The sequence below is a fragment of the Pongo abelii genome, chromosome 6 (genome assembly GCF_028885655.2).
Source record: "Pongo abelii isolate AG06213 chromosome 6, NHGRI_mPonAbe1-v2.0_pri, whole genome shotgun sequence".
Lineage (NCBI taxonomy): Eukaryota > Metazoa > Chordata > Mammalia > Primates > Hominidae > Pongo > Pongo abelii.
This window is the reverse complement of record NC_071991.2, coordinates 152,331,249-152,352,908: the sequence shown is the minus strand read 5'-3', so window position 1 is coordinate 152,352,908 and position 21,660 is coordinate 152,331,249. Positions and strand designations below refer to the sequence as shown.

The following is a 21,660-nucleotide window of genomic DNA, read 5'->3' as shown; positions in this document are numbered from 1 at the left end:
GAATTGGAAAAGGCAGAAAGGAAGGCTGTGGCCATAAGGGCCTCATTCTTCTTCCTTCTGGGGCTTCCTTGGATGTTGGCCATGCTGATCAAAGGCTGTTGAAAGGAGCCTGTATTACCAGGTGTATGGACTGAACATGTCCCTCAATTCATACGGTGCAGCCCTAACCCCCAGTGTGATGCTATTTGGAAGTAAGACCTTTGGGAGGTGATTGAGGTTAGACAAGGTCATGAGGGTGGCACCCTTGTGATGAGATCCATGTCCACAAAAGGAGAGGAAGAGACACCAGAGCCCTCTCTTGCCCTTCCATGTGAAGACACGGCGAGAAGGCGGCTGTCTGCTAGCCAGGAAGACAGCCATCACCAGGAACCAAATCAGCCGGAACCCTAATCTTGGACTTCCAGCCTCCACAACTGTGAGAAAGAAATTCCTGCTATTTAAGTTGCCTAGGTCTGTGTTATTTTGTTGTGGCAGCTGAAGCTGACTAAGACATCAGGTGTTTCCTTTCTCTAGGCTGTGACTCTGGGAACCTCTCTGGCCTCATGTATCTGCCTTATAAGTTATCACTCCTCTTGCTGCAAACTGTAAGCCAGCTGGTCTGTGGGGGTGACTATAGCAGAGTAGCACATACCATCAGCTTTCAGAGCTCTCTGGTGGGCTAGGATGCTGAGGTTTAAATGGCCCCTGGAAGAGGCAGCTCATGGCACGAAGTGAGCCTCCAGTCACCAGGCAGGGTACAGGCAGGAAACTGCTCACCTCCGTCAAGCCCAGGGGTCTTGGAGAAGTCTAGTGAAGCCAGAGGCCAGCACGGCAGACCCTATGTGTCCATGGGAGCTGTGTCCACACTCGGGCACTGGCCTCTCTCCAACTGAATGGCTGTGGAGGTTTTAGCATCAGGCCCTCCACTCACACTGGGATGCTTTGATTTGGTAACAAAGTGAGATTTGGATGTCCCTGCTCCCCACAATATTCCCTCCCAGCCACTGGACACTTGCTGTTCTACCGGCTCATTGGGTCAGAACACAACTTTCTTGGTCCCTCTAGGCTGCTATGACAAAATACCATATACTGAGTGGCTCACAAACAATAGCAATGCATCTCTCATAGCTCTGGGGACTGGAATTCCAAGATCAAGGTGCTGGTTGATTCAGTATCTGGCAAGGGCCCAATTTCTGGTTCACAGAGGATGCTTTCTTGCTATATTGTCACATGGTAGAAACAGGGAAGGGTCTCTCTGGGGTCTCTTTTATAAGGTGATACGGCTTGACTGTGTCCGCACCCAAATCTCATCTTGAATTCCCGTGTGTTGTGGGAGGCACCTGGTGGGAGGTAATTGAGTCATGGGAGCAGGTCTTTCCCATGCTGGTCTCCTGATAGTGAATAGGTCTCACAAGATCTGATGGTTTTAAAAAGGTGAGTTTCCCTGCACAAGCTCTCTCCTCTTGTCTGCTGCCATGTAGGATGTGCCTTTCACCTTCTGACATGACCATGAGGCCTCCCCAGCCACGTGGAACTGTAAGTCCAATAAACTTTTCTTTTCTAAATTGCCCAGTCTTGGGTATGTCTTAATCAGCAGCGTGAAAACAGACAAATACATAAGGGCACTAATCCCAATCATGAAGGCTCTGCCCTCCATGTCTTGTCAACTCCCAGTGATCTCCCTCCTAATACCATCACCCTGGGGGTTAGGATTTTAATGTATGAATTTGGCAAGGACACAAACATTTAGCCCATAGCAGTGACCATGTGCAAAACAGCCTTGCCCAGACACAGGGGACCAGGGGCAGATGGAAGTCTTTCTGCCCTCCCAGAGGCCAAGCACAAAGTAGAAATAAGATGCATGAGAGAGGGCAGGTGTAACTTCATCACTGGGGAGTGGTGAGGGGAGGTACCCTATGTATTTTGGTTCAGTGAAGCTCAGTCAGGTGATGAACAGTAGTTTGGTTATCTAAAAGAAGTAAACCTGCCAATGACTCAGCTGAACAGAGGTGGGAATGTAATGCAATGTAATGAGACATGATTAATCTTTCTTGTGTTGACTGCTTTGCTCATACACACGTCTGATGATCACGTCTGCACACTGAGTGAGCAGGGTCGGGGTGTTCATGAATAATTTAAAGAATTTGCTGTGCGGTGTCCCTTTGCCTACCTTGGGATAGTGGTAGGGCTTCACGGTGGGGTAGATGGAGCCGGTGTAAGTTGGAAGCTCCATGATGGGGACACGGGAATCATTGATGGTGGCATAGGCAAGTCTCGTGCCATCCGGAGACCACCAGTGTGCGATGTGTGTCTTCAAAATCTCCTCTAAGGGAAAACAGAGTAGAGAAATGTGAATAGTAACAAGTGAGTGGAAATTGGAGCTGTACAGGCAGGAACATGAGGTAGCCAGGAAAGAAACAAGTCCCTGCAAAGCCCCTTATCTGCTACAACGTTTGAGGAACCTTCACTGTGTCCTGCACATGCTTCCATTCCATGGGGGCTCAAGAAATGTCTGATGCTGTTGACTAAGTCCAGCACAGGAAAACCCATTAACCAAAGCTCAATCAAACAGATGCTAATCATTTGGAAACACTTTTTTTTTTCTTTGCACACATTTGAGCACTATGAGCCCAACACATCGTTTTGAGTTGAGCTATGATTGTACTGTTGTTGATTATTACTTTAATATGATTTGAAAAACAGCACTGGAGAAAGTAAATTCACATGGAAGCATGTCCCATGCAGATGGAACCAAATGAGAAAGTGAACTCTGGCAGAGGCTGAGTCCCCCAAAAGCAGACCAGGGATTTACGCACACACAGAGCTCCCTCCTCAGATAATGAGTCCAAAGGCCCAGCATGCTCCTTGCAGCACACAAAGGGTGCAAGCTCACTCTGTGTGGCTTCTTACAAGAAGGGTACAAGCTCACTATGCATGGCAGAAAACCAAAATGGATCCATCTTCAGAAGGACTGAAATGAAAGACTGATTCTTTTGGGCTTCAACCAGAAACACCCATTATTCCTTCCTAGCCCATCAGTGTCCTGGTTAGAGTTTTAATGATAGACGAGTTTTGTAGGGTGTGATATCTATTCTAGAGGGGAAAATTCTACAGTGTTTTTTTCAACACGTTGGGAGAATACACTTCCCAAGTGTAATCAGTCAGAGAACCCATTTCATTGTGAACAGCTCTTAGGTCAAGGGGTTCTGTCTTGTACAGGGTCTATATACAGTGTAAACTAATTCCCTCTAGATTTGCTTCTAAAAGAATGATTAATAAAATTCATGAGTCCCATTCAACTCACTATTATTAGGTGCGTACCATAAACCTGCTCTATGTACCCGTAGTGTAGAAAGGTGATTAAGGAGCCTGAAAACACATCACAAAAACAAAATGAGGGCATCAAATGCAATGGAACAATGTAAACTGGAAGGAAGCCAAGGGCTGACTGCCCACAGGAGGGCACAGTCCCAGACAGGGAAGAAGCAGCCCACATCAGCAGCCTCCCAGGTCCCGCAGGAGGCAGAAGGAGGAGACCAGCTGGCCGGGGAGGAGGGTTCATGAAGGGCGGCTTAGCGCTGGGTCAGTGTCATCCACGGTGGTGTTTCACAGCCAAGCCCAGAGGCCTGCAGCAGGCACGCTGCCCATGCTCCTCCTGGGGTGGGAGCAGGAGCCAGACTCTAAGGGCAGTGGGGCTGGGGGTGTGATGTGCCTGCCTGCCCTGCCCCTCCCTGCCCAGATGTCTGTGGCACCTGGCGTGGCACCGATGGGGATGCTGCACCTCATTGAGCCTCGCTCCCCTGTCACGTGAGTCTTCCTTATCTTGCCTTGGTCAGACTCCCCAGCAGAGAGCCCCCCACCGAAGGTAGTGCCGAGTCTGCTGCAGACTCCTGAACAACTCAGTGGAGTCTCCTGAACAACTCAGTGGAGTCTCCTGAAATACAAAGCCTGTGGCGGGTCTGACCTCCTGTACTCTGGTGCATCCCGGAGTATGGAGAGCAGCGCTCAGTGAGAAATGAATTCAGGAGCCCTGGTGCGCTGGACTTGAGCCCCAGTCCTGCTGTGTGTTCTTGAGTCCCAATCTGCAAAGCTAGGGGCACAACAGCCGCCTCTAGCATCCCCTTTCCCTCTGCGTCTGTCTCACAGCCTCAGAAGCTTTGGCAGTGCCGATAGAAGCTCAGAGGCCTGTGGAGGTCAGTGAGGAGAAGACAAAGGAAGGAAGCCAGACCTCCAGCGTCTGTAATTTTCCAGTCGCTTTGGCAGCCAGGAGGTGGACGTTCAGGTGTGAGTTTGGGATGAGGTGATTCAGAAGTGACTTTATGCAGAGTCACCGGATCTGCCCGGGCTGCTTGCTTGGAATGGTGAGTAATTGACTCCAGCAGATGGTCTGCTGGAAAAAATAGGCACCATTTGCAATGCAATTTGTGGGTGATTGTGCTCAATCACGTCTGCACTGCAGGGCCACAAGAAAGGGGCCAATGGGGCTGGAGTGGAGTCCCTGGGAGTGAGCAGAATTCACAGGGCAGGGGGAGAAGGTGCAGAGCCCACAGAAATCAGCAGAGGAGCCCTGCAGTGGTTTCCACGGGACATTAATTCACAGCCGACTCGGGAAAACCCAAAACAGAAAAACGGCTGGCTGCAACAAGGGCTTTAAAAATGAAGCAGCTTTGGACAGAAACAAACAAACAACAATAACAACAAAACCTCCGAAGAGACAACTCATTTATTTCTTTCCTTTGAACCCAAAGCAATCTTTCCTGAGACCAGAGGGATAATAAATCATCGGCCACGTGCAACATCAGGCCACTTTCATTCCTACCCCGTAGGTTCCGCAAGAGGCCACCAGGCAACGGGGGCAAGGGTCACCCCTCATTTCCACCCAAGGTGGTTTGTATCTCATTTCTAGACTTGCTCTCTGACCTAAAGGAAATGCTGCTGCTTGGTTCTGACCAGCACAGGCCAAAGTGGGTCATGCTTGTTAGGACAAGAGACTGAAAAAAATGTGGGTGAAGGCTGGCCGCGAGGCTGGGCTGAGAATACTCTATTTCCGTCGATCTCATCAGCAAATGCCAGAGTGTTTCCATGAAGCTCAATTCACTCTTCAGAGAAATGGGAGGTAGAACAAAACCATCACTACAGGTTACCAAATGTAATGGTTAGAAGGAAACTTAGAGACACGCCTTTAATCTCAGCACTTTGGGAGGCCGAGGTGGGTGAATCACTTGAGGTCAGGAGTTCAAGACCATCCTGGTCAACACGGTGAAACCCTGTCTCTACTAAAAATACAAATTAGTTGGACACGGTGGCGCATACCTGTAATTCCAGCTACTCAGGAGGCTGAGGCAGGAGAATCATTACTTGAACCTGGGAGGCAGAGGTTGCAGTGAGCCGAGATCTTGCCACTGCACTCCAGCCTGAGTGACAGAGTGAGACTCGGTCTCAAAAAAAATAAATAAATAAAATAAAATAAAAGAAGGGAACTTAGTGACCATCGGGCCATTGGGTTCAGGGATGACAGGTATCTGGTGTGTGTGATGGCAGAGGGTAGTTCCTCTCAATGTCATCCCACATAGAGACAGGGACACATGCGAAGAACCTGTGCCATGCCAAAATGCCGGCCGTACAAAACTAGGGCAGCTTTAGTTTATGTTCCCTAAGTGTCCTTGAACACATCGCTCCTTGCCATTTTTATTTTCCTGTATGTTAGTTGCTCATTAACATGATAATGAAGTATAAGAAACTAAGGGGTAAAAAAGGGCTGGGCAGAAGAAACCTTGACATTTTAGCATTAATTCCAAATGTCCCTATTCTGCAAACATTTTTCTGCAGGATTCCAGCTTAATGAGGCAGTTGGCTTAAATGCCATGCACCAAATGTAGTTTAGAAGCCAAGTTTTGCAGAAGAAGAAAACCTATTTCATCAACGAAATTGATTGCATGGGTGCCTGCCTTGGAACAAAATGAATCACTTGGCTTTCTGAGCAAGTATAATTAACTCGGGAAAACTAGAGAATACATCTTTTCTTCACCTTCCCTTCCTGCTGGGGGGCTATTTTAGCATCAGAAAAGAAAGATACATCCGGGGATAGTCGGTGGTCAATGGCTGCTTCTCTCTTGAAGATGCCAAAAGTTGTATCCAGAGCTTCAGCCCCAGGTAGGATCTGGGCTGGTTATTTTTCACTTTTTGTCACTATACCTTGAAGAAGCCAGTGCCATTATTTGGAGTGTTATTCATGCCTGCCAAGCAGCATTAAGGTCATATCCAGTAGGACAAAAATCCCTTCGCACTCAAGGCAGTAAAGGCCAATGCAACAATGAAGAGGAATCTTCACATTTCCCAGGTTGTTTGACAAATCCAGATGAAGAGGCGGCCACCACTATTATTTCATATTTGCCTAGTGAGGTTTAGGGAGGTTTGCAGGGGAGTCCATTGGACTGTTGTGCATATGTGTGTGCTGCTGATACAGATGCTGGGGCCGCACTTCAGGCAGGAGAGCTGGTATTTGTTGGGGGCAGTGAGGAGGATACAGGCTCCTTTTCTGCAAAACCTCTTCAGGTGACTTTGGTGCACATTCTGGTTAACAATGACTAGCTAGAAAAGAGGAAATCCTGGCATTTGCAACATAGTAGATAAACCTGGAGGACTTGTGCTAAGTGAAATAAGCCAGGCACAGAAAGACGAATGCCAAATGATCTCATTCATATGTGTGCTGTGGTTTGGAAGTGGTTTGTTTGTCCCCACTAAAGCTCATGTTGAAATCTAATTCCCAGTGTGGAGGTGTTGGGAGGTGGGGACTAGTGGGAGGTGTCTGGGTTATGGGGGTGGATCACTCATGAATGGTTTGGTGCTGCTTTCTTAGGAGTGAGTTCTCTCTCTGGAGAGAATGTGATGCACCTACAAGCTTATATTAAGTCCCCCTTTACAACTGAGGAATTGGAGGTTCAGGGAAATTAACCTTATTGAACAAAGACTGAGTACTCAGTACACACAATTCCGTAGGGTATAGTAAAGTAGAGACAAAGCTTGGAAGTTTGTAAGACAGTCAACAGAAGGAGAGCTGCAACTTGCAACTCGGGGAAAGTGGGCAAGACAGAAACCAGAAAGAACTGTGGGGTCTGGGAACACAGAGGCCTCTTTCTTGTTGGAGGAAATTAGAGAAGGCTCTAGTGGAAGGTGGAATGGCAGAACCTGCTTATTGTCCTCCAACACCCACGCTCCCTTCTCTTTTTAGTAAAAGAACCAATGGCTTGTAGGTGGGCACACGGCCTCCCAGGATGAAGACCTTTCCCAGCCTCCCCAGATGTGAGGTTGGGTGTGTGCTGAGTTCCTGCTGCTGGGATGAGAAAGGGTGATGAGTGACACCTGTCTCCCGCCTTTAAGGAGAAAGGGTGTGACCACTGCCTCTCTTTCCCACTTCTTGCTGGCTGGAGTGGAGATCTCACTGGCCACGCAGGTGACAGTAACACTATCATGGACCTAACAGGTCAAGAATAAGGTGAATTCTTGAGGTCCTTAGTATAACATCAGATGAAGCTCCTCTAGCAAATCCACTGAGCGAGAGCGGTCTAGTCAATTCCATTCGCAAGAGGAAGACAGAGCTGCCCAACAGATGCCATTTTAGCTTCTACAAAGGACCCAAGCCCGGGAAAGGACAGCTCTCCCCTCTGTATTCTGGCAATGCTTTAACAAGGAAGAGAGACTCCGCTTCCAAATGACAGCCAAGGCCTAAGATGCAGTGCCCAGGGCACAGAGATGAAAAGCGCCCACAGAGCTCAGGTGTGGTGCAGATGGAGGTGGGGCATCCAAATCCACAGGTCTGCTGCAAGGTGAGTGCACAGCAGAAAGGGCACAGGGGTGTGGGTAGAGAGGGCACCAAGAGGAGTTCTAGAAAGTACAAAAAGGAAGGCCGGGAGTGAGGCAGACTTAAAGTCCCCTTGGCAATTGTATCTAGGGGGCTCCCCACACCCTCCTGCCACACCTGCCAATGACGTCCAGCTAAAGAGAAATCCAAAGCCAGCTTAGGGAGCACAGACGTGAGACTGAAGGGAAATAGGAGGCTTTAGGGTTCTCTGGGGAAATTGAACTTGCTGCTGTTTCTCTAAGAGTTCTTCTCACGTGCGCTCCTGCAGAATAGGCTCCTTAGGACCTCACTGGCCTTGTTTTTCTGGGTGAGGAAAGGCCAAGGTGGGAGTCTAGGATGCATTTTTATTAGGAGCACACAGGCTGCTGATGGAGGCTGTGGAATCCACAGCTAAACCCCCGCATCTATATCTCATCATATGGACAAGTGAACTGTGCCTAGCTCAGGGGTAGGAAGAGGGTGAGGAGACACATTTATTTCATCTCTCTCTCTTCCCTCGGCAGCAAGCCATTTTTCTTTTCTTTCTTTCCTTTTTTTTCTCCCTTTCCCTTTCCTTCTTTCTTTCTCTCTCTCTCCTTCCTTCCTTCCTTCTTTCCTTTTTTTGAGATGGAGTCTCGCTCTGTCATCCAGGCTGGAGTGCAATGGCACAATCTCGGCTCACTGCAACCTCTGCCTCCCAGGTTCAAGCGATTCTCCTGCCTCAGACTTCTGAGTAGCTAGGATTACAGGCACCCGCCACCACACCCAGCTAATTTCTGTATTTTTGGTAGAGACGGGGTTTCACCATGTTGGTCAGGCTGGTCTCGAACTCCTGACCTCAGGTGATCCACCCGCCTGGGCCTCCCAAAGTGCTGGGATTACAGGTGTGAGCCACCGCACCCAGCCGGCAGCAGAGCCATTTCTAAATGGCCGGAAGTCAAAGGCAGCCACGATGTGGAACTAGCACTACTAAGATTTCTCCTTCTCTTGCTGTTAAAGCAATCCCCTGCCACTTCCACACTTTTGGGATTTTCTTAGTACTTGCTGCTTCATTGTACCATCAGAGGCAGGTTGGACACTTTGGGAGCCTCCTGTTGCCTGGATTTTCTTTTAGGAACTCGGTACCCCAGAATTCAAAACTTGTGTTTTCTTTAAGACAGAATGTAAAGTTATAGACTCCTTCCAAGAGCAGAACATAAAATGTTCCTGAGTTTTTAACTGCAGCAGAGATGGCTGAGCCCTTGCTTAAAGCAGGAGGATCACAGGAAGCCTTCTCCTTTCTACAGGTTCTAAGCTTCCAGGTCTACTGAGCCCTGCTGGTTACTATTTTGTGGTCTTTCCCAAGGTCAGTGTTGTGCAGAGGCCCAGCGAAAGCAAGGCCATTGGGTCCAATGCCATGCTCAGTCCGCGGATTCAACTACTGCGGAAGGCCGTGGGGCACACAGCTGCCTGGAGTAGGCATGGAACATCAGAAGCCTCTTCCCAAGATGCCTCCACAGATACTTCTTGCCATTATTTGTGGTTAGGGGTTATTCACGCCCTTTCTCTATGAAGTCACTGATGTCTCAGTATAATTTACTTCACAGAGACTGACGCCTTGCTGAGTGTGGCACACTGTATTTTCCAACACTAGCCTCAGTGCTACTTCCAGGGCGTGAGACTCCCCAAAGAAGAGGTGATTCTTTGCTCCTTGAACCAGGGCAGTGTTTTGAATGAAGAGAATGTGGCAGAAAGTGATGGCTTGTGAAACTAGGTCACAAAGGGTGTGTTACAGTTTGGATGTGTGTCCCCGTCCGAATCTCATGTTGAATTGTCATTCTGATACTAGGGTTGGGGCTGGGTGGGAGCCACTGAATCATGGGGCTGGATTTCTCATGAATGGTTTAGCACCACCTACTCCGTGCTGTCCTCGTGATAGTGAGCGGCTTCTCATGAGATCTGGCTGTTTGGGACGTGGATGAAGCTGGAAACCATCATTCTGAGCAAACTATCGCAAGGACAGAAAACCAAACACTGCATGTTCTCACTCACAGGTGGGAATTGAACAATAAGAACACTTGGACACAGGGTGGGGAACATCACACACCGGGGCCTGTCATGGGGTGGGTGGGGGGGACAGCATTAGGAGATATACCTAATGTAAATGACGAGTTAATGGGTGCAGCACACCAACAAGGCACATGTATACCTATGTAACAAACCGTAGAACTTGAAGTATAATAAAAAATAAAAATAAAAATAAAAAATAAAACCTTGGAAAAAAAAATGTGTGGTGCCTCCCTCACCCCTACTCACTCCCTCTCGCTCCTGCTCCCACCACGTGATGCACCTGCTCCCCATTGGCCTTCTGCCATGACTGGAAGCTTCCTGAGGCCTCTCCAGAAGCAGATGCCTCTATGCTTCCTGCACAGCCTGCAGAACTGGGAGCCAATTAAACCTCTTTTCTTTCTAAATTACCCAGCCTCAGGGATTTCTTTATTGCAATTTGAGAACGGCCTCATACAGGGTGGTATGGCTTTCCCCTGGCTCTCTCTTTTGGGTTACTCACTCTGAACACCATCTGCTGTGTTGTGAGCAAGCCCTGGACAAATGGAGAGGCCACATTTGGTGTCCTGGCTGACATAGAGCAGGCCTCATCTAGCAGCCGGCGTCAGCCATGGACACGTGAGTGGGCAAGCCCTGCCCCCAGACTCCTCAGTCCCTTCTGGTCACCCCAGTTGGTGCAGAGCAGAGGAGGAAAGAGCTATGCCCAGTTTACAGATTTGCAGTTTTATGCCATTGTATTTTGGATTGCTGAGCTCAAATTTAGTTTTAAAAAAGTTTTGAGCTGGGTGCAGTGGCTCACACCTGTAATCCCAGCACTTCAGGAGGCCAGGGTGAGCGGATCACTTGAGGTCGAGAGTTTGAGACCAGCCTGGCCAATATGGTGAAACCCCATCTCTACTAAAAATACAAAAATTAGCCTGGCATGGTGGCGGGCACCTGTAGTCCCAGCTATCCGGGAGGCTGAGGCAGGAGAATTGCTTGAACCCGGGAGGCAGAGGTTGGAGTGAGTCGAGATCGCACCACTGCACTCAAGCCTGGGCGACAGCGCAAGACTCTGTCTCAAAAAAAAAAAAAAAAAAAAAGTTTTGAAAGAGGAAGGCTGAGCCAGTACACCAGGCTCCTTTATCCTTCTTTTTGTTTTGTTTTCTCTGACTCTTTCCTCTTCATTTGTATTGTGGGCACCTGAGGGAGCTTCCAGAACGTCTGGGCCTGATGTCTTCTGCTCACCTGCCTCACGCTCAAACAGGTCCCAGTGTGGCGAGGATGTTCTCGTTTCTCACTCATTTGTTAATCGATTGGGTCAACCACCCACGCAGTTGCTCAAGAGATAAGCAAGCGTCCTAATAATGAAACAATGCCTCAAAGAGTTAAAGAAACGAATGGCTAACAGAAGTTCTTGAGCTCGCAGAATGGCAGACAAGAACAGAAACAACCTGCTGAAACACTGACACTCCCTCCGCCCCGAGATAAGAGAACTGGCTGAAGTCTGTCGGAACCAAGTTGGTCAACTGGGGTCTGTGCAGAATGAGCTTGCTGATGTCATGGCCTGAATTTCCACCCCTAACCCCCCTGAATTTGCACACACAGCCCATGAGTAATCGTGAAGAAATAATTGCGCGTGCCGAAGGACTTTCCAAACCTCCCCTTTCCTTCCACCAATCACCTGTTAACCCCAGAATCTGCCTGCTGAATCCTTTTCTTTTAAAAATAAAATTACTGCCTGGAAGCCAGCACATGGAGGCAAAATTGAGCTGGATGCCTGTCTCCTTGGGAATAGACTTTTTTTCTTTTTTTTCTTTTTTGAGACAGAATCTTGCTCTGTCACCCAGGTTGGAGTGCAGCGGCATGATTTCTGCTCATTGCAACCTCCGCCTCCTGGGTTCAAGCGATTCTTCTGCCTCAGCCTCCCAAGTAGCTGGGACTACAGGTGCACACCACCACGCCCAGCTATTTTTTTTATGTTTTTAGTAGAGACGGGGTTTCACCATATTGGCCAGGCTGGTCTCGAATTCCTGACCTCGTGATCCACCTGCCTTGGCCTCCCAAGGCCATGAGCCACCGCGCCTAGCTGGGAATAGACTTTCAATATAAAGCTTTTCTTTTCTGAAAATCCTGGTGTCACCGTATTGGCATCTAGTGCACAGGCAGCGAGCCCCTTCTGCATCCCCATGGATTGAGGACACGCTACCTGGCTGGACACAGAGAGGGGCCTTACAGGGAACTGGAGGAACAGGATGGATGTCTGCTGGCCTGCGCACTGTGGAACAATGCTGGAGGTTTGAATTCAAGCTTATTTTTGAAGTAGGGGGTCCCAGCTTGGGCCTCCCCTGGAATTCAGACAAGAGCTGGGGGCTGTGCTGAGAGCCGGATTTGCATAAGGCTCAGGGGAGAGGGAAGCAGAAGGAAAGACTGCACAGTGGCCTCTGCCTAGCCTCGAGACCCCAGCCCATGGGTGGTCCCCTTCCACCCTATTGCCGCTGCCCCTTGTGCTTTAAGCACAAGAGACAGGCTGCTCCTGGGAGAACGTCCCTGTGCTCTTGAGTTGTGTGATTGAGAAGCCTCACTGCTCACCCTCCTTCTCCCTTTCCTACTGTTAACTGCCTGCTGATGTGAAGGAGGTATTTAAAGTACAAGTGGCTCCTCTTTGGGGAGGATAATCAAGTGACAAGCAAACATGTGAAGACTGGGGAAGCAATGAGCCAGAGTGCACACTTCTGGAGAGTCTGCGGGAACTTGCTGTGGAATGGGAGCATCCCTGCGGGGTGGTGGCGAGGGGTGAATTCGCACCAGGGGGCTGGAGAAGCTGGGTCTCAGGGCTTCTCCCCTTCATGGGCCTTTGCTTCCATTCACAATCTTCTGTTCTTTTTCTAAAGAGGATCCCCCAAATTTCATAGACTCTAGGCCCCCCAAAATTGGGATCTGCCCCAGTAAAGAGAAGGGCAACTTTGAGAGGAAAATCCATAGACAAATGCCTGGGTCCCACCTGCTGCTTATAGAGGCCGCGTGCTCTCACGGGAAGGACGTGAACAGGCAGTGGGACCCGGGCTTCAGCTCTGGTCCCACCTCTCTGGGCTGCTTATCTTCTACTGTAAAATGAGGGGTTGGCTTAGGTCATTGTTTTTCATTTCTGTGAATATAAGCATCCCTTCTTACAAACAAAACAAAACAAAACAAACAAAAACCTGCAGTTATCAGTTTAATTCAGTTCTAAACAGTCAATGTCTTTTTAAAAATAATCTGTATTTTGGCCAGGTACAGTGGCTCACACCTGTAATCTCAGCACTTTGGGAGGATGAGGAGAGCAGATCACTTAAGGTCAGGAGTTTGAGAACAGCCTGGTCAACATGGTGAAACCCCATTTCTACTAAAAATACAAAAATTAGCTGGACGTGGCAGTGCCTGCCTGTAATCCCAGCTATTCAGGAGGCCGAGGCAGGAGAATCGCTTGAACCCGGGAGGTGAAGATTTCAGTGAGTCGAGATTGAGCCACTGCACTCCAGCCTGGGCAACAGAGCGAGACCCTGTCTCAAAAAAAAAAAATGTATTTCCTTCATCACAGTCTGAAAAGATTTCAATGTAATGGGACATAGAAGGCACGTGGTCCTACACAGAACTGGGTGTGGCCATGGACTTGCGGGCCTTCTGAGGCAGCTCCACGGCCTGTTTCCCGGCCCTGACTGACACACCGACTCAGCCTTGTTAGAGAGATTCTAGAATGTCTGCCACCTGACGGAACTCCATGCTGTTTCCTAAGCTCTTCAAAGTAACTGCCAACTACAGTTCCCAGGACAGGGCACAGACAAGAACATGTCTGCAAGAGGCCGTGTTTGCCCACCTGAAGGGGGCGTGGATTTAGTGAAGACGGAAGATGTGTGTGCCCAAAAGGCAGAGCCGCAAGGAGGCCGTGCGTGAGGTGGGGAGAGCACAGCGGGAGAGGGTGGCATGAAGAGCACGGTGCTTGGTTGGGGCCACTCAGGCACCCCCTCCTTGGGCTGGTCTCCGACCTCCCTGAGCCACTTCTGGTCTGCACCCCTTCCTCCTCACAGAGTTGAGGTGACCAGCAGATGACACTTGGGCCCCCTGGCAACCTGTAAAGGCCTGAACACCCCTGTGGTAACAGGGATTATCGTGAACTCTTATTGAACATGCCCCTTCCGTGTGCCCGAGATTTTCCATCCTAGAGCCTGCGCTCACCACGACTATGCCAGTGCTGTGAGGCAGACTCCAGAGGATAGACAAGAGGCCAGGACACTGTCTTCAGCCATGAGGATCTCCCCAGCTAGGGAGGAAACATCTTACCGTGGATCAGGAAGCAGAAATCTGAGCAAAAATGGCTGGCATCCCATGCCCTCAGTGCAGGCAGGCACCGTACGAAAGCCCTCTTATTGCAAAATGACTTGTGTAAAAATCATTCAAGACCAAGCTAAATAAATGACTATTGATCCCATCTTGGTTCTGCATTGTCTCCAAGTGAGGCAGGAGGGCTGCAGTGGGGGAAGAGAGGGAACTTTTCAGTACATTGAGCACCCACTGAGAAGTGGGCATCAGCTGGTGCATTTGCAGACACTTGCAGGGCCTCGCAGGGAGGGACACACACACCCAATGGAAAGGAGAAGAGGCTGGCCAGTTCCTCAAGGGACGTGAGGGATGGAAAGGGGCTGGCCTGTTCCTCAGGGGACATGAGGGATGGAGAAAGGGCTGGCCTGTTCTTCAGGGGACGTGAGGGATGGAGAAGGGGCTGGCCAGTTCCTCAGCAGATGTGAAGGATGGAGAAGGGGCTAGCCTGTTCCTCAGGGGCCATGAGGGATGGAGAAGGGGCTGGCCAGTTCCTCAGCAGATGTGAAGGATGGAGAAGGGGCTGGGCTCTTCCTCAGGGGCCATGAGGGATGGAGAACGGGCTGGCCAGTTCCTCAGGGGATGTGAGGGATGGAGAAGGGGACGACAGCTTTGACTGTGGCGGGCCTAATTCGCCTTCATTTTTCTCTCATTCTTCTAGGAATATCTCACAAGCTGAATCAAGTATCACAACAAGCTATCATCAGGTGGAGGCCAGGAAGGAGAACGTGGACAAGGAACATCCTAGCAGGCTTCCTGGATGGGGAGGGGAGAGGAGATTGAGGATTAGGAACTAGTGGGAACAGAGCACCTTAAGGAGGTGGGATGGGTGGCAGGCAGCAGCATGGCCTCAGGAGCTAGACTTTCGAGGCAGAAATCTGGCCCTGCCCCCCACCGGCTGTGACCTTGGGCAAGTGACCTAGCTCCTGGGTGCCTCAGTTTCCTCCTCTGTAAACAGAGATAGAAGCAGGCTGCCCTCATTGGGTTGTTGATGTCAGAGCTTTATTAACTATTATTCATAAAATCATCTACTATTGCCTGTACTCTGCAGGTGTCATAAAACATTGATTATGACCATGGGGTTGCATGCCAGCCTCGGGGGCTTGGAGACGTATAGGCAGGGGCCCAACTGAGGGAGCAGAGGAAGCCACAACGGAAGATGAGCCCAGGACGAGATGATCCGAAAGCCAAGTATGGGGCGCTGCCGAGCCTTCTGACCTGGGTCCTGGTGAGCCCAGGCCTCTGGACATCTGAGGGCTTCTACTGACAGTTACCTCACTATCATGGGAAACCTCTTATTCATCACCTTCATTGTTCTGGGAAGTTGGAGAAGAGAAAAAGAGCAAACGGCTCACTCTTCCCTAGGCAGGTTGGAGCAGATGACCGCTGTCCTGCCAGCAGCCACAGGCCTTGGGGCCAAGAAGTCTCATTGTTTTTTTCACTGCACATTTTCTAAGGCCTCTACAAAAAGCATATTTCCTCTGCAACACAACAACCGAACAGTCCCACTCAAGTCCTCGCCACTCTTCCTTTTCATAATAAAAAGACTTGGTGAGGACAGTACCATTACGAAGGGGGACCCAAGACACACGATGAAGACAGAGGCCACCTCGTCCTAACATTCCCGACCCGGGACGCACCCCACTCCAACCTCTTCCAACCCCAGGGCTGGGCAACATGCTGACCTTTTCCTTCTTCCTATCAAGATTTACAGGGAAAATGTGTGTGTGGCTTTTATTTTTATTTTTGGAAGTAAGTTTTCTTATTGAATTCCAGTAAGACTTGGCAGCTTCCGAGTAAGTCCTCTTAGAAGGGTGGTGATGGTGACGGCCACACCCAGCAGTCGGTGAGCACCCAACGCACGCCAAGCCAGCTCTAACTGCTTAGGTGGGTTAACTCATTTAATCCTCAACACAATCACTCCAGGTAGACACCATTATTATCTTTATTTTTTCCCTTAAGGGAACTAAGGGAAAACACTTTAAACAATGTGCCGAAGTTCACACAGCTAGTAAGTGAGAGATAACCCATGGGAAATACTGAAAGAGACATTTCTGCACCTGCCTGTCTCCAGTCTCCTCACCTCTCTCCTATGACAACCCCAGTGTGCACCTGTGGGCTCTGAGCCTGTGCATGCTGGGCTGGTGGGGATGTCCGGGTCTCAAAACATCCTATCAAGCGATACTCTCTATGAGGCCCAGGGTTGGACAGGCAGGCAGCCCTGCACATAGCCTGTCATTCGTGTCCTGGTACTGACGAAAACATTGTTTTAAATTCAGTTCCTGACATGTGTTCAATTTCTTTTTTTTTTTAATTTATTTTACTTTAAGTTCTGGGATCCATGTGCAGAAAGTGCAGGTTTGTTACATAGGTATACATGTGTCATGGTGGTTTGCTGCACCCATCAACCCGTCATCTAGGTTTTAAGCCCTGTATGCATTAGGTATTTGTCCTAATGCTCTCCCTCCCCTTCCCCCCACCCACAGACAGGCCCTAGTGTATGATGTTCCCCTCCTGGGTCCATGTGTTCTCATTGTTCAACTCCCACTTATGAGTGAGAACATGCAGTGTTTGGTTTTCTGTTCCTGTGTTTGTTTGCTGAGGATAATGGTTTCCAGCTTCATCCATGTCCCTGCAAAGGACATGAACCCATTCTTTTTTACGGCTGCATACTATTCCATGGTGTATATGTGCCACATTTTCTTTATCCAGTCTATCATTGATGAGCATTTGGGTTGGTTCCGAGTCTTTGCTATTTATAAATAGTGCTGCAATAAACATACGTGTGCATGTGTCTTCACATGTTCAACTTCAAAAGGAACGTTCACAATTATACTCAGACTGACTTTGTTATTAATCATCTATACAGTGACTGGTTGGATGTTTTAGGTAATATGGATTGTGAACCCTATCATCATTTTTAATTTCCTTAGTTTATATTTTTCTTCCTAGTATTTTGCCGAAACTGATCATTCGGTTAATATTCACTAGAAAGTTAAAAATAATTGAGATTGTGAAATTAGAATCCTAATGAGACAGTGACTTAACTACCAGCTGAGATGTACCAGAGTTTGGATTTTCCAAGGGTTTTAGAAAGTGCTGACCTTATTTTGTCCTCATCTGAAACTTAGAATTGTTTCACCATAAAACAAAGTTATAGCCTTAAAATTACTTGTAATATTTTTTACATAGTCTGGCTTTAGTTTTAAATTAAATGATGGAAATAATATTTCCTTTCATGATGCGCTGCAGAAAGCCTCATTATAATACACAGTTTCAACGAAAATCCTGAGCAATTGTCACCTTATCGGACTGAGATATTCTGCACAAATATTTCCTAATCTCAATGAAAAATAACGGATATCAAAAACAATGTGGATCAGACAGGAAATTAAGTCTCCAGTTTTTTTTTTAAGAGGAAGGTTAATTAATTGTAAATTATAAGCAGTCTCTCTGCCCAGCTACGTCCGATGATTAATTATTCCTGGTTCTATTGTTCAAAGAACAAGAGCCGGCCTTTCAACTTGTGCCGGTGTGCCCTGACCCCAGGAAGCCCCTCAGGGCTTCTGTGTAGAGGAGAGGGATTCCGGTCACCACAGGAGCATGGGCATCATCCACAGTCACAGATGTCCACATGCCACTTCTCGGACGCAGATGGAGGGACAGCCTAGACGGAAGGCGGCTGGGCAAAACCCTGGGCTCAGGGCTGAGCCACTCCTGACCGCTCTTGTCCCTGCCCTTTTCCATCCTCAAAATTTCCCGGGTTATGGAAGTAGCCTGAAGCGGAAGTCGCTGTGGGGACTGCATGACGCTAAAGAGAATGAGGGTGCCGGTTCCACACTGGCACGTGAGCTTCATCGTGCCCCACGCCCAGACAGCCTGAGCTGCACAGCCTTCTCTCAAACACAGGCTGTGACCATGAATGGGAGAGGATGAATGAGAGGTGGCGCACGGGGAAATCCATGCCACTCCTTTTTTTCAAAAACCCACAGGTGGTCGCTGTCTCCTGTGGAGGACGATGGCTCCCCAGACCCAGAGCAGGTGCCCCTGCAAATTGGCATGTATCTGTGGGCCTCATCACACACCTGTGTCACCCTGGGTGTGTGGATGTGGTCACTGCTTTCAAGTAAATAATAGATTCGGAAGGGTCACTGGGCACCCTTTGTACCCCAGCGTATAATAGCACATTGATCAATGAGTGACACCAGCTCCGTGCACCACCCACTTATTCCTGCCTCATAGCTTTAGCAACCTGACAATTTAGCGCTACAGAAACTGTTTAGGAGACAATATCAGCTTTGTAGCCTGAGCAGGACTGCAGGAGGCAAGCGTGAAGGTCTCGGAAGAGAAGGAAATTAGACTGTGTCCAGTGGCCACACTTCCCGGAGGCCTCCCAGCTCCTTCGGGCATGATTAATCCCTATGCAGCCAGAACTATGACCCCCAAGAAACACAACCCCAGCAGGAGGACAAACAGCCCTGCACAGGGCATGGCACACAGCAGGTGCTCAATAAATGGCTTGAGTTGAACAGAAGCTAAGGTGGAAATCCCAATCACTAGAGCCACACCCATCCACCATGTCTTTCCCTTGGTCTTAACATGGCACTGGGTAGAAGCCAACATTTACCCCTGGACCAACAGCTGCAGCTCACCTCCAGAACCTTCTGGCTCTTTCTGACCAGTCTGTGCCATCCACATCCTAGAACAGAGCAGCCGCCACTGTAGGTCAGGGCTTTCCTCTTGGGCAGGTCAGAGCTACAGCCTCCTGCGGTGGACAGTGTTCCTTTGATGTTAATGTCCCTAACCCAAGCCTTGAGGGAGAGATCCTGGATCCCAGAAGAGTGAGGCCTCCTTAGTACCTACAGGAAGACCGGGAGGCCAGCAGCCTCTCCAAGCTCCCTGGTTCCTATACTCTTAGGTTCTTCCAGCATTCAGATTCTAGATAGCTGCAGTATACAAAATGCAGAAGAGACTCCTGCTGTCGGGGAAGCAAGAGCCCAGGAGAGCCAGGGCGACATCTTTTTAAAACCAACTCTATCTTGAAACTAGCAAGGCCCACTCCTTGCCAGACACAGCCCATGGTCCTAAGATGTTTACAGCTAAGGAAGCAGCTTGGTGATGCCTGCAAGGACAAAAACTCCTCCAACAACAGAAAGCCTTGATGTCCAGTACCGGTAACATTATCACTTTCAAGATAATTATAGTTATGCTTTGATGTACTTACACATTGAAACGTTGAGGATCATTTTCTTTAAAACAATAGAATAATATACATTTTGTAATGCTGTCGGTCCCCCCACAAGCAGGCACAGCTTAGTTTAGTCTTTACATAGATAAGGCCCCTATATAAGAAAAACAAAGATGGCACGTTCCTCCCTGTGCTTTCCAAGGACACCCTGCTCTGTAACCGAGAAACTTTCAATAAACTCTGTCTTCTCATTGTACTCCGAGACTCCCCTTGAACTCCTTCCTGCACAAGACCCAAGAATCCTCACTTGGGGTCTGGATCAGGACCCCTTTTTTGGGTGAGACTGCTACCAGGATGTGCCCTGTCTCCAGCTCCTCCTTCCCCTCCCCCAGCATCATGCACATCCCAGAGGGACCCCCCTGGGCCATGCGGACCTCCCATGTAGCTTCTTCCCTCTCAGAGGACAATGATGCTGTGGAAGTCCCATCTGTCCCCTCCTCTGGGGCGCTGCTCTAGGGCAGCACATGGGCCCGCTTTGATGTTCTGGACATGTGTCTGTACTATCTGCCTGGTTAGTGGTGCAGCACTTAGGAGATGCTGGAGATGACATGATCCTTTGAGTTTCTTTTTTTTTTTTTTGAGACGGAGTCTCACTCTGTCACTCAGGCTGGAGTGCAGTGGCATGATCTCAGCTCATTGCAACCTCCACCTCCTGGGTTCAAGCGATTCTTCCACCTCAGCCTCCCGAGTAGCTGGGACTACCGACACCCACCACCACGCCCGACTAGTATTTTTTTTTTTTTTTTTTTTTGTATTTTTAGTAGAGACAGGGTTTTGCCATGTTGGCCAGGCTGGTCTCGAACTCCTGACCTCAGGTGATCGGCCCGCCTTGGCCTCCCAAAGTGCTGGGATTACAGGCGTGAGCCGTCGTGCCAGCCAGTTTTCCTTATCGATAGATATCGGCCTGTTTTCCTAACACGTCTTTGGGCTTAGTAGGTGAAGCCACTCACCACCTGATCCCAGGCTGATAGGGAGACCACCAGGATGGACACCCACATCTCCTTTAAAGCTGCTGACAGCAGACACCATAAGAAGCTCCCCATCTCCAACCAGCCCCCTAGTAAACAGGTTTCTTCCCAGCACGTCCATCGGCCTAACATCTCCACGAGTTTGGTGCTATGGTTCCTCGCATTTTATAGATGAGAGAGCAGAGACGCTGTAAGTACTTGCCCAACATTTTATAGCGATAAAGGGTGGATCCGGGATTCTGACCCAGATAGTTTTGCTCTGAAATCTACGTGCTCTCTTGACTTGGAGACGTCACCACCCAGAGCCTCATTCCCTCAGCGCCTGTGCAGCCCTCACCTGAGCCGTCCTTCTCCTTACACCTGCAGCCTCCCACTGTGCCTCTTGAACCTGGGCCATCGTCGGCCCACTGCCTCGATTCCCAGTTGCTTCTCCTGCCCTCTCGCTTTAACTCATATCAGGCTCTCCTCTGGGACCACGCTTGCTCCAGCAGCGGCTTCTCTCCTTCCCGCACGGCACATTTGTCTCTCTGTGTTCCAAATGAAGACATTCTATATCTGTTACTGGAGACTGGCTGGGTTGGGTAGGAAGCGTGGTGGAAGGGAAGAGGCAGAGAGGAGGAAGCCGACCCCCGCCACCCTGCAGCTCTGCCCGGTGCGGGACGCCCTCCCATTCTCCGTGAGCATCGCCCAGCGAGCGCCACCGCCGTGGGAGAAGAAGAGTGTTTTGCCTTTCCATGCACTCAGTGCCTGGCTAAGTTTCGTTCCTGCCTTCCCTTTGTTTTCCGCACTACCCGCCACTGGGAACCTCCACATTGTGGGATGTGGTTGTTACAGAGAAGCGGCCTGCTCAGGCACAGGCGGCTCTCAGGGTGCACCCGGTCTGAGCCTGGGCTCTTGCAGGACACCGGGTGGGTCTGTAAAGTGTAGACATCATGTCTACACTTCAACAGGCTGTGACTCCCGCTTCTTGTCTTCTGGAGAGCCAGGATGTTCATCTATGGATAGGTTCTCCCTGCTGCAGATCCTTTGGCTTGGGCAGAGCCTTTCTCTATAAAGACCGATGTCAGCGGCCATCTGTGTTTTTGACCATGACCCAGCGTCAGGGACACACACAGGTCAGGAGCAAGGGTGTGGGAAGCAGCTCTCCTTTGCGCCTTCTCTCCTGCACTCTGGTCTTTCCCATCCTATGCTCCCTCACCCTCTCTCAGTAAAGCCCCCATCCCTCTCTCTCCCCTCCTATGCTC

The 21,660-nt window shown here is 49.5% G+C and overlaps 1 protein-coding gene across 2 annotated transcripts in view; it reads right to left on the bottom strand.

The window, feature by feature from the left end:
• Window positions 1–21,660, bottom strand: part of DPP6 (dipeptidyl peptidase like 6) — an 863,103-nt gene that overhangs the window by 129,256 nt on the left and 712,187 nt on the right. For both annotated transcript variants that reach the window (XM_024249875.3, XM_024249876.3), the window contains exon 9: window positions 2,150–2,304. In XM_024249875.3, coding sequence (XP_024105643.2) covers window positions 2,150–2,304 — 155 coding nt within the window. The remainder of the gene's footprint in view (window positions 1–2,149; window positions 2,305–21,660) is intronic.